The sequence below is a fragment of the Sorex araneus genome, chromosome 6 (assembly GCF_027595985.1).
Source record: "Sorex araneus isolate mSorAra2 chromosome 6, mSorAra2.pri, whole genome shotgun sequence".
Taxonomy (NCBI): Eukaryota; Metazoa; Chordata; class Mammalia; order Eulipotyphla; family Soricidae; genus Sorex; species Sorex araneus.
Genome location: NC_073307.1, coordinates 7,788,457 through 7,801,248, shown reverse-complemented (window position 1 = coordinate 7,801,248; position 12,792 = coordinate 7,788,457). Strand labels below are relative to the sequence as shown.

General features: G+C 53.2%; 1 protein-coding gene across 1 annotated transcript in view; it reads right to left on the bottom strand.

Annotated features, from left to right (window-relative positions):
• The window catches only part of ALPK1 (alpha kinase 1), a 116,075-nt gene that overhangs the window by 50,468 nt on the left and 52,815 nt on the right, over positions 1–12,792 (bottom strand). Inside the window, exons 2-3 of the mRNA XM_055141919.1 lie at positions 7,359–7,594; positions 4,715–4,869 (exon numbers count right to left, since the gene is read on the bottom strand). Of these exons, the coding sequence (XP_054997894.1) occupies positions 4,715–4,869; positions 7,359–7,479 (276 nt within the window). The 5' untranslated portion in view covers positions 7,480–7,594. The remainder of the gene's footprint in view (positions 1–4,714; positions 4,870–7,358; positions 7,595–12,792) is intronic.

The following is a 12,792-nucleotide window of genomic DNA, read 5'->3' as shown; positions in this document are numbered from 1 at the left end:
CCAGGGAGTGAGTCGAAGGATGGACCAGGGAGGCTGGCATGATGCTTCCAGAACATTCCGAGTCAGAAGAGATGCAAGACAGCAGGATTCTGGGTACGCGTGGACGCCAGGACGGGCCATTTCCGGTGCCCACCGCTTAGACACCAAGTCCCCTGACAGTGTCACACTGAACTAAGGTTTTAGAAAGCCACCCAGGGGGCTGGAGCGATAGCACAGCGGGTAGGGCGTTTGCCTTGCATGCGGCCGACCCGAGTTCGATCCCCAGCATCCCATATGGTCCCCTGAGCACCGCCAGGAGTAACTCCTGAGTGCAAAGCCAGGAGTAACCCCTGTGCATCGCTGGGTGAGACCCAAAAAGCAAAAAAAAAAAAAAAAAAAAAAAAAAAGAAAGCCACCCAGGGGCACGTGGCCGACCCATGTTCCATCCCCGGCATCCCATATGGTCCCCTGAACACAGCCAGGAGTAATTCCTGAGTGCAGAGCCAGGAGTAACCCCTGAGCATCACCGGGTGTGACCCAAAAAGCCTACCTCCCTGTAAAAAAAAAAGTCACAAAAGTAGAAAAAAATTAACAAAACAAAACAATAAAGTGTAGAAGTGGTAAACCCACAAAGCATTAAAAAGACAAAAGCCACCCAGCAGTTATTCATTAGTGTTGGTTTCCAGCCACACCGTGCAGTGCTCACGGGACTCTGCGTGTGCGGGATGGAAGCAGGCCCCTGCACGGAGAGCAGGAGCGCCAGCCCTGGGTTCAGCTCTCAGCCCCACGGAGCCTTTCCAGAGTTCAACACGGTCCAACCAGTCGCAGCCCACTTTATGCTTTTATTTATTTTGCTTTTTGGGTCACACCCGGCGATGCACAGAGGTTACTCCTGGCTCATGCACTCAGGAGTTACTCCTGGCAGTGCTCAGGGGACCCTATGGGATGCTGGGAATCAAACCCGGGGTTGGCCGCGTGCAAGGTAAATGCCCTACCCGCTGTGCTATCGCTCCAGCCCCCGAAGCCCACGTTTGGATAACGTTGGTTTGCCCTGCCTCCCTGGCCACCGGGAGCTCGTGTTTGTTGATTGCCCCCCAAACCTGTCAATCATCTCTGTCTCCTGGTCAGACTCTGACTTGTAAATATCGTCTCTCTCTTCTCCTTAATGCCCTCTGCAGGGTTATTAGTTCAGAGCAGTTGCTTTCTGTAAGGAGACAGGAAGACAGTGAGAAGACAAGCCTGGGGCTCGGGAGTAGGTTGACTCCAGATAATATTACCTCCTGGACATCTGCTCTCTCGACTCAAGCCTCAGCTGCCCTTCCTTCCTAGATCCCCCAAAGCAGGGTCCCGATGGACGGACCCAGGGCAAGCGGTGAGCTATGAGCTCACCTGGCATTGACATGCGCCTGGCCAAAGTGCCCTAATGCTTAACTATAAGTTAAGAGCGTGGTCATGGGCAAATTCTGTCATGATCCAAAAGTAATAACGAGATTTGGACCCTGCAGGGGTTAGAAATGATTGATCCGGCCTGAGCACTGTAGTCTGAGTCTGTGGTAAGATATCCCCAGGAGACTCACCCTACAAGCCTAACAATGTCTATTACTGTGTCCATACAGAATGGTAAATATTAGGAAGGAGAATTAAAGATGCTAATTAAGTTGCAGGTCTAAGGAGAGGAGAAACACACGCTAAGGGCTCTTTTGCCCCCATGGGCTGCAGGTGGTCGGGAAGTCTGGAAAAACATTTCTGATCCCGCTTCCCGTGGGGAGGCGTGGTTGGGGAGGTGCGGTGAGAGGATAAAGAGGCTTCAGGGAGAAAGGGTTGGTTGTTGGATTGCTGGATGGATGGGTTGAAAGAAAAGGAGAGACAGCAGCACTGTAGCACTGTATCACTGTCATCCCATTGTTCATTGATTTGATTTGCTCGAGCGGGCACCAGTAACATCTCCATTCTGAGATTTCGTTACTGTTTTTGGCATGTTGAATACGCCATGGCTTGCCAGGCTCTGCCATGCGGGTGAGATACTCTCAGTAGTTTGCCAGGCTAGTGACAGAGGAATCGAACCCGAGTCGGCTGGGTTAGGGATGGAGGAATCAAACCCGGATCGGTCGCATACAAGGCAAATGCCCTACCCTCTGTGCTATTGCTCCAGCCCGAGAGACAGCAGAGAGATAGAGATAAAGGAGATGAATACAGCGGGAAGAAAGAATTGTGCTGCTAGCACTATTTACAATAGCCAGAATCTGGAAAAAACCCGAGTGCCCTAGAACAGATGACTGGTTGAAGAAACTTTGGTACATCTATACAATGGAATACTATGCAGCTGTTAGGAAAAATGAGGTCATGAACTTTGTATATAAGTGGATCAGCATGGAAAGTATCATGCTAAGTGAAATGAGTCAGAAAGAGAGAGACAGACATAGAAAGATTGCACTCATCTGTGGAATATAAAATAACAGAGTAGGAGACAAACACCCAAGAATAGTAGAAATAAGTACCAGGAGGTTCACTCCATGGCTTGGAAGCTGGCCTCACATTCTGGGGAGAAGGCAGCTCAGATAGAGAAGGGAACACCAAGTAAAATGTGGTTGGAGGCCATGCGGGGGAAGGGTGACGCGTGCCGAATGTAGACTAGAGTCTGAACACAATGGCCACTCAACACCTTTATTGCAAACCACAACACCTAATTAGAGAGAGAGAACAAAAGGGAATACCCTGCCACAGTGGCAGGGTGGGGTGGGGGGAGATGGGACTGGGGAGGTGGGAGGGATGCTGGGTTTACGGGTGGTGGAGAATAGGCACTGGTGAAGGGATGGGTTATCGAACTTTGTATGAGGAAAACATGAGCACAAAAATGTATAAATCTGTAACTGTACCCTCACGGTGATTCACTAATTAATAAATGAACAAATTTTTAAAAATCTGTCTAACAAACGAGCAAAAAAAAGAATTGTGCTGTTAGAGAGAGATAGACACAGAGACAGAGAGGGTTGGAGAGAGCTGGCAGAGACGAGAGACTGAATAAATGGCAACTGATCAGCAACTGGCTCGGCCCTCGTTCTTCCTTTGTCCATCCAAGGCAACAGCCTTCCCGGGTGGAGAAGCGGCTCGAGGGCACTGGATGCAGGCTGCCAGAGAGAGTCGCCTGGAGAGCCCGCGAACACCTTTTCACGGGTCATCCCCGCGTGTGTGGGGGGCTTACACAGCCCTGCGGACTGGGGGTTTTCACAGCCTGCACTTGGGTGAGAGATGTTTGCAGCCCACCAGCAGGGAAGGGGCTCCTTGCCCACAGTCACGCCCTCGCTGGCTGTCTTGTCCCTTGTGATGTGTGCCTGTCTCACCGGGGGGGGGGGGGGCTCAGCTATTTGTGATTTACATTCCCTACCCCAGGGCCCTCAAACACCAGTTTGAAAAGACATCTGCACTTTTTTGCTCACCGCAGCCCTTTTCACAGGAGTCCAAATCTGGAAATCACCCGAGTATCCAAGAACAGATGACAGGATCGAGAAACTCCGGGCCTAGACACAGTGGAATACTATTCGGCCATGAGAAAATAAAAAGCAGTGCCATTTGCTGCGACATGGTCGGAACTGACGTCCTGCTGAGTGAGGTTTGCCAGAAGGAAAGACAGACAGAGAATGGTCTCTCCCGAACTCGAGCCACAGAGAGACAGGGAAGGAGGAACAAACGCCCCAAGGCACAGGACCGTAGAGCAGGTCTCGAGGGCTGAGCGTACGGGGTGGGGGAGCCACGAAGGGGCTGGGGACTGGGACGATGGATGGTGGTGGACGGTAGTGGACACTGGGGAGGACAGGGTGTAGTGCAGTGGGAACGCTGTACCCAGGCAAGCCTACAGGGGAAGGTACTGGGAATCTCGGTGCCTCAAATTCAATTCAATTCAATTCAATTCAATTCAACAGTAGCTGTGCCAACTGGAGGGCTTTGGGGCCACGAGCTGACAGACCGACTCCAGTAAGTACCATCTCTGCCCAAGCCACCTGCTGCCTTGCTCATTTTATTTTATTTTTTATTTTAATTTTTTTTTTTTTTTGCTTTTTTGGGTCATACCCGGCGATGCACAGGGGTCACTCCTGGCTCATGCACTCAGGAATCACTCCTGGCGGTGCTCAGGGAACCATATGGGATGCTGGGAATTGAACTCGGGTCAGCCGCGTGCAAGGCAAAAGCCCTACCCGCTGTGCTATCGCTCCAGCCCCTATTTTTTTTTTTATTAGTGAATCACCGTAGGGTACCATTACAGACTTACAAACTTTCGTGCTTGCGTTTCAGTCATACAATGATCGAGCACCCATCCCTCCACCAGTGCCCATTCTCCACCACCCATGGTCCCAGCATCCCTCCCACCACCCCCACCTCGTTCCCCTCTCCCCCCTCCCGCCCCCCGCCGCCTCTGTGGCAGGGCGTTCCCTTTTGCTCTCTCTCTCCTTTCGGGTGTTGTGGTTTGCAGTAGAGGTATTAAGTGGCCTTCATGCTCGGTCTATCGTCCACTTCATCCCACCTCTCCCACCCTGAGCGGGCCCTGCTGAACTTTAACCCGGCCCCCCCTTCCAACAGACACTTCCCTGGGCCCATTTCCCGCCCCTTACTCCATGGGGCAGGCTGCTGGCAGGTCGGGGCCCTGTCTTGTGCTCCAGAGAAATTGAACCCATCGGGCCACTGAGGGGCCAGAAGGGTGGGCCGGGGCGGGAGGGGGCCGGGCAGGGGTCACTCCTACCAGTAAGTGCTGCAGGCCGGCCCCGATCACGTCCTGCAGGTTGGTTTTGTCCTCCGGGCCCACGGCCTGCTTGTACTGCCACTTCTCGGGCACGAAGGGCCACCGCATCTCCTTGGCCTCCTGGACCAGCTTCCGCAACTCGCCGGGGAGCCAAGCTGCAGGGGTCAGAGTGCAGGTGAGGTGCCGCTCGCTCTCCAAGCAAAGGCTGCTGGGTCCCGGCGCTGTGATGGGGCACGGTCGTCCCCCCCCCCGCCCCCATCCCCAGCCCTGGCCACCCCACCCCCACCCCGGGAATAATAGCGAGGCGCTATCCTGTGTCCGTCTGGGCTGGCCGCGCTCAGCCCTGCCCTGCGGGGCCTGTGGGGCGGTCAGGCGTTCAGAGAGGGTGTCGGCAGGAAGGACGGCCCTTCAGTGACCAGCTCTGCGTGACGCGCCCGAGAAAGACGGGCAGGAAGGAAATATTATTTCCCCTGTAAGACGAGAACAGGGCTGAGGTGGAGTCGCAGGGGGGGGCCGTGGCAGCTGCGGCCTGGGGGAGCCCCTCTGGACAACCTCAGCCCCCACTCTCTGCCGACACGCGGCTGTGGAGCCCCGAAAGCCCCAGGGACAGCTGCGATGGGTCGGTGGGCCGGGCCTCTGGGGGTGGGGGACGGACGGGCCTCGCCTCGAGCCAGCAGAGGGAGATTCGGTGTCGGGGTGGGCCTCATGGGACGCCTTTCCAAACTTGGGGGGCCCTGGACAGCCTGGAAAATCTCGAGACGGGATTTTCCTAAATTGGGCCTCGAACCTGACTTGAACAGGCCCAAGGCCCTTTACAGTCTGGTTTGTTCTCCGTGGCGACCAGAGCCAAAAGTTTTGTCGCAATTATTTTGTGGGTGTGGGGGGGCTCTCAGGCGGTGCTCAGAAGGCCTGGGGGCCTCCCTGCTGCGAGGTTCCAGCAGAGCTTGGGGGGGCTGCAGCCAGGGAAGTTCCCAGCACTGCCTCCTCCTGTCACTCCGGCCGCCTCCCCCAAGGCCCCTCCCCAGAGAGCACAGACTGTGGGAGCCAGAGGAGACACCTGTCCGTCAAACGCCTTGACCCCTGGGCAGTGAAGGCCCCTCATTCAGAATTCGGGGCTCGAATACATGCGCTTCCAAGCCGGCGGCAGGCATGGGGAAGGTGGGTTCCCAGCAGGACCCCCTTCCACACGCCAGGCGACCCGGGGCAGCGCCGATAGCAAACACCAGCCACTGCGGCCAGGGCCAGAGAGCTGACGGCCTTGCCCTGTGCGCGTCGCTCACCCGCTTCATTCTCTTGACCGACCTCACGGTCCCCCCACCTGCAGCTTCCCTCGCTGCAGCTCCCCCCAAGCTCTGCTGGAACTGTCCCCAAGGGAGCCCTCCCCCCCCACCGCCGCCCTCACTCTCTGCCTCGAGGGGGCCCCCATCCTGGTCCTTCCTGTTAGGGAGCCTGTCCGAGACATGACATCGTGTGTCTGCAGGGGCCCTGCCCTAGAGACCCCCACTGTCTGGACGGCCCCCTGGGGTGATGGGGCAACCGTGGGAGCTGTTGGGAGGGGAGGGAGAAGAGAAGGTGCCTCCTAGTTTCATGCACCTGGTGAAAGGACAAGGGGGACATCAGCAGGGGGTGAAGACAGGGACCCTGCCCAGGGCAGAGCTTGGAGCTGCCTTGGCCAGCGGGTCCCAACGCCCCCTGGGTGAGCTGGCACTGCCAGGCCCCCGGGAGAGGGTGTGTGGGGGCGTTTTTTTAGGGCAGGTGAGTTGGGTCCCACCCGGAGGCCCTCAGGGCTGACTCCCGGCTCTGCTGCGCGCAGGGATCCCTCCCGGCCTGGCCGAAGGAGCCCTACGTGGTGCTGGGCATCGAGCTGGGGCTGTCCACAAGGATGGCGAGTGCCCTGTGCTGGGCCAGCTGCTGGCCAAGGGTGAAGGTTCCGGAAGGAAGAGCGGAAGGCTAGAACTACAGGCCCGTGTCCTGAGCACGCAGAGAAGGGGCACACGGGAGAAACCACAGGGAATTGGCTCCAACATGCGCGTCCCCACGCTGGTCAGCAAGTGTGGCCACACACGACGGAATGTGCAAAGTCCAGCTCTGCCCGGATCAGGAAGCAAGAGGCCTGGATCCAGCAGAGGGAGTCTGACTGCGGGTGGAGACACAGCGACGGCCAAACACAAGGAACTCGGGGCGCAGCGAGGGGACACGTTAGGGCTGTCCGAGTTCCTGGAAACTGATGAGGCACAAAAGCCTCATTGGGGAAAGGAAAGAAGGGTGGGGGGGGGGGAAAGTAGGTGCCACCATTGAGAAGTTGCTCCCATTTTTTTTTTTTTTAATAATTGAGATTTACGTCCACCAGCCCGAAGGGACCCTTTGTTCGGCCTGAACTAAACTGTTGCTTATAGTCTCATGTCTGCTGAAGCCTAAAATGAGAACTGACAGCAATTCTCTGCAACAAAAGTGGGCTTCCTCCCCTGCCCGTCCGCCCGCGGCCCGTGGCCCATTCATGCCCCAGAAACCCACGCATCGCACGGTGGTCATCTGCCAGGAGAAGACAAACAGAGCCCAGAGAAGAACGCGCCTCAGGGGAGGGGGCGGGGCATGGACGTGCTGGGCCCCCACCATCCCCCCCAGCACAGGTGCCAGGCCTCACCTTGCCACCCCTGTCCCCCGCTCTGGTCCTCCTGTGACACGTCCCGGGCCTCCAGCCAGAGCCGGTCCAGCCCCTGCACGCATTCTTCCAGCTGCGCAGCGATGGCCTTTGGGTTCTGCATGACGCTTCCTCTCCGGGACCACGGACCAGAGTCCCCGGCTGCTGTGCGATCAATTACCTGGGAGCAGACACTGATGCTTCCAGCAACGCGCCCCTTGCAGGCTGCGGCGAGGTACCTGGGGAACAAAGGCGGGAAGGGTGATTAACTGCAGGATCGGCAATTATCCGAGAGACTCAAGCAGGGAGGGATAATAGGGCAGACACCAGAGGACTCGATTAGGGACGAGTGTGAAGTGCTCGCGGGGAGGAAAGGCGGCTCCTAGGCCCTGCAGAGCGGCAGAGGGCCCGGCTCTACTGTCCGCTATGAGGTGCCCAGGCGTGAATGTGGCCTGTGATTTATGTCTTCACCGGGCGCTTCCCGTTGGTGCCCCAGACCCCGGGGGAGGCACTGGGCCCCAGCAGTACTGCATCGAGGCAGCTTCTCCTCGTCTTCCGCTCATTTCCCCGTGTCAATTCTTCATGGTCCTCAGCACCATATCATTTGGACCCTGACCGGCACGGGCAGATGCCAATTTTTTTTTTCTTTTTGGGTCACACCCAGTGATGCTCAGGGGTCACTCCTGCCTCTGCACTCAGGAATTACTCCTCGTGGTGCTTGAGGGATCATACGGGGTGCCGGGGATTGAACCCGGGGTGGCCACTTGCAAGGCAAACGCCCGACCCACTGTACTGTCGTTCCGGCCCCAGATGCCAAAGTTTAAAGCTCTTCCTGGCCAGGCACACTGCCAAGAGAAATGACAACCCATTTTCCGGATCCATCACGTGAGGGAGCTAGTGTAGGAATCGAGGGCTGGATCCATACTGGCATTTCCCACATCACTAGGTGATTTATGTGGGTTTATTATGTGGTATGCATCTATCTATGGGTGGTGACAAGTAAATATCAAGGTGTTCTGTCTTGGGGCCAGCATGAGAGGACAGTGGATAGGGGGCTTTCCTTGCAAGGAACCATCTTGAGTTCCATCCCTGGCATCCCACACGACCCCTAAGCTCTCCAGAAACTCACCCCTGAGCACAGGGCCAGGAGAAAGGCATCACTGGGTGTGGTTCCTTCCCTCTTCTGGTACCACAAGAAGGTTCTGTTTTTTTTTTACCCTCTTGGCCTTCTGTTTATTAAAGCATGTGAGCAAGACAAAGGAAGCATCTTTTATTTACAACAAGGAAAGAAACTCTAGAGTTCGAGGCAGCTGCTGTCTGGTTTAGACATTTGCACGGTAGGTAGAACTCTGTCATTAATAAAAGAGACGCGAGAAAAGGGAGTTGGTAAAAACATATACAGAGGGGTTCAAATCCGTCTCCCGCTGACTCACCCCAATGAAGTCATCACTGAGAATATGAGAACAGGAGACGTTTGTGCTGGTGTTGGGGAGAAAACGACCTCTTGAAGGTCCTACCTTGAGAAGTGAGTTTTGAATAGCTGTCATTGTCACTGTCAACCCGTTGCTCATGGATTTGCTCTAGCGGGCACCAGTAACATCTCCATTGTGAGACTTGTTGTTGCTGTTTCTGGCATAACAAATACACCATGGGTAGCTTGCCAGGGTCTGCCATGCGGGCAGGATACTCACGGTAGCTTGCTGGGTTCTCTAAGAGGGGCGGAGGAATCGAACCCAGGTTGGCTGTGTGCAAGGCAAACGCCCTACCTGCTGTGCTATTGCTTCAGACCCAAGAAAACATTTTCTATTTACTCACTATTTTACTTGTCTTTACTAACAGAAAATAAAGGATGAACAAACAATGTGATTTAAATATGTAGTTTTAACCTGAATGATGGTATGCTTTGAGTTTCAACACGCACACACACACACATGCACACATATACACACACACACCCCTCACATCTGCCAACGTCAAGTTTTACAATGCTACAGCTTTATTTTGTTTAAGAGCAAAACTCCTGTATTTGTTGATGAAGAACACAAGTGTGACTCTGGAATCGCAAATTCTTGTGAGGTGCAAGAACGTCTGTCCTAGTGAGACCAGGAGCTAGTGTAGACCTAACTTTAATCCTTTTCCATCTAAGACGCTTTAGGAAGTATTCCCGCATGGCTCAGATGTAGGGATGAAATGATTTCCAACGTCATTGAAGAGCTCGAGTCCTGGTCAGTCAGTTTCCTGCAGTACCAAGTGGGCATTAGCTGACCACTCTACGGACAGTACTGGGAGTCAGGTCACAGAGTCAGTCCATGAGCAAGGGGGGCGAGAGCATGGGCAGTTCGTTCCCGTCATGCCCTGAGGGAGAGAGATGGACTAGGACCCCAGGCCACTGCCAAGACAGACAGTTGGGAGTTGGGAGTTGTGAAGATTAAAAAGAATTTTTGCTCGGCATGAGCTGTGGGTAAGCAGGACTCTTGCTTCTCTTCAAACCCTAAACTACAGAGAGAATAGGGCCCCCTTGGCTCGGATCCTTTCCCAGGACTTCCGGGAGGAAGGGGAGAAAGAAAGGGGGCACGAAGAATGCACACACAGAGGGAGAAAACTGGTCTGCAATAAAACGTTTTGAAGTTGTCCTTGCTTTTCATTTTAAATTAAAAAAATAATTCTTATTCTGTTTCAAAGGCCGGAGAGATAATGCTGCATTCGGGTGTTTGCCTTGCAATCAACCTGCGTTTGACCCCTGACATCCCAGATGGTCCCGAGCCCAGCCAGAGTGATCCTTGAGTGCAGAGCCAGGAGTAAGCCCTGAGCACTGCAGGGTACGGTCCCCAAACAAAAAACAAAGTTCATTATTGTAATTCAAAGGGCTACACTTGGCAACGCTCGAGAGGCAGGTGGTACTGAGACCCAAACTCAGAGGGATGTGATGTACTGAGCACACGCCCAGCCCCCCTGAGATACTTTTAATAGCAGCCATCTCTTTGCCTAAAGTCTTAGATGGGGCCGGAGCAACAGTACAGTGGGGAGAGCATTTGCCTTGCGTGTGACCAACCCAGGTTTGATCCCTGTTATCCCATGTGGTCCCCTGGGCACCACCAGGAGTAATTCCTGAGTGCAGAGCCAGGAGTAATCCCTGAGCATTGCCAGGTGTGACCCAAAAAAGCAAAAAAAAAAAAAAAAAGGAAAAAAAGTCTTAGAGTAAGGTTTTATTGGTGCTCCTCTCAAGGTAAAAATTAGCCTCCCTCCATTCTAATTAAGAGAAAAATGGCATTGCTCTGATTCTAGAAATGTTTTTAAAAAGAGCACTGTAGTAACAATATGTTTAAAAGGGCCTAGGACTAGGAAAATTAGTTCCTAATAGCTGACTTATTCTCCATCACTATTAGACCTCAGAGGGTCCCTGTCTCAGGTGGAGGGGCAGGTGAACACACCCCCGAGGTGTCTCCCAGGCTTGAGGCCCCACCCTCGGCGGCCCTCTCCAGTCTCCAGGTTGTCTAGTGCCGAAGACGCGCTGGTGTTTGCTACTGAGCGATTCCCGGCTCTCTGGGTTCCCTGGCGTCACATGCTTCATGCAGACGTGCCACCACGGTTTAGAAATGTCGGCTTTTATCTTGGATGTGGATGACTGGATAAATGTACCTCTTTGCTTTTGGCTCCTCGCTCAAAACTCCAGTTACTGATGCCCAAGATGATAAATCTCTCCACCTTTTGTCTACGCATTGTGAAAGAGATGGACGATGTGGGTTCTGGGAGGGCAAGCAAGAGGCCTTGACCTAATCTCTGGGTGAAACTAGGGGAGGTCAAGGGGGGTGGGGGGTGGCGGAGGGGCAGGCCGTGGGGGTCTACCCTGAGTCTGTGCAGCTTGAACTGAGCTTAGAAAGAGGACCTGGGCTTCATGAAGTTAGCACGTGGAGAAGAACCTGAGTGAAAGGAAATGTCGAGGGCATGAAGGAAGGCAGGTTGCCTGAGCTAGAGATGACAGGCCGAGGGAGTGCAGGGTTCCGGGCCCCCTTGCTGGGATGCAATTGTGCCTTTGCTCTAGGCCTACGAGGAGAGGGTTGGAAGCAGCAGAAGACCAGCGTTGCATGTGCAAACGCTCCACCTGTTTTGACCCCCATGTGTACTGTTTGTAGAGGCAGGAAGGGGGTGACGAGGCTCCCCACTGAGGGTGCAGTGATTCAGAGGCGGGCATCAGGGCGTCAGAGCATGGGTGTGGAAACAACAAGCACGGGCACAGAACAGAGAGCCTCAGAGCAAAGGCCGCCCTGGTGTGGCGTGGCGTGGTGTGGGCAGGGACCGTCTTGACAAGGAGCCCCAGTCAGTGAAAGGATGATCACATGTTTTGAGACAGAGAGAATGGATGGGAGAGATTATCCTTGGAAATGGCCCAGATGCATCTTTCGCTTGTGTCTTTCTAGCAATAAGGACAGCAAGGAGCTACATCCCGCCATGCAAAATCATCCAAATCATCAATTTTCATCAAGAAAGCATTTCATCCTTTTTTTCCTTAAAAGCAAAATTAGAAATTTTCAGAATAATTAGTATTTGGATCTTGTGATGCCCTCAAAATGGGCTGAAGATATTTTTTTCCTATTTTTTGGGAGGGAGATGGGGACCAAAAGTATTTGTTTTTCCCCTGTGGACTTCAGGAGAGACAATACAATAAGGAAAAAATACTGTAACTTGAGAAGCACTTTGGAATCCAACCATCTGTCCAGACTTGTGCGGTCCATTGTTGGGCACAACCGAGGCTGGAGTCCAGGAAACCTTCCTTCAGGCAACAGGCCCACTGGACAGTTTGGTCAGCTTTACTTCAAAAAGAATCAATTTCAACATTCACCAATTTTTGTTCCTCCAACTGAGGTATTCTGTGAGTGGTACACTATAAAATTGGATAATGGTAGTTTCCCAACGGTTTCTATACTCTATAGATTGTTGTATCCATTTTAATTCCCTTATACATGTTTTCCTTAAACATTAGATTGAAAGAGTTCAGAAAAAGCAATCAGGTGTGTGTGTGTGTGTGTGTGTGTGTGTGTGTGTGTGTGTGTGAGAGAGAGAGAGAGAGAGAGAGAGAGAGAAAGAGAAAGAAACTTTGACTCAGGCATGCTTTAGTTATATTGATGACGTAGGCTATGTATGAGTGGTAGAATGATTTAGTATCATTAACTGATGATAATCATCTTTAAAAATAAGCAACATATTTTTTAATTGTTTTAAGCCCCATTATTTATGGCATTTGTGTTTGAGACTTCTTCAATTATTATTAGGTATTGAATTGGGAAAAATAAAATAACTTCAAAGGGATTCCATAGTCTAACTGTTGCTCCTATGTGAATCCATCAGACAACTTGTAAAAATCTGTAAAGATGTTCAGACACATAAAGAAGTCTAAGAGAGGGGGCTGGAGAGATAGCACAGCGGGTAGGGCGTTTGC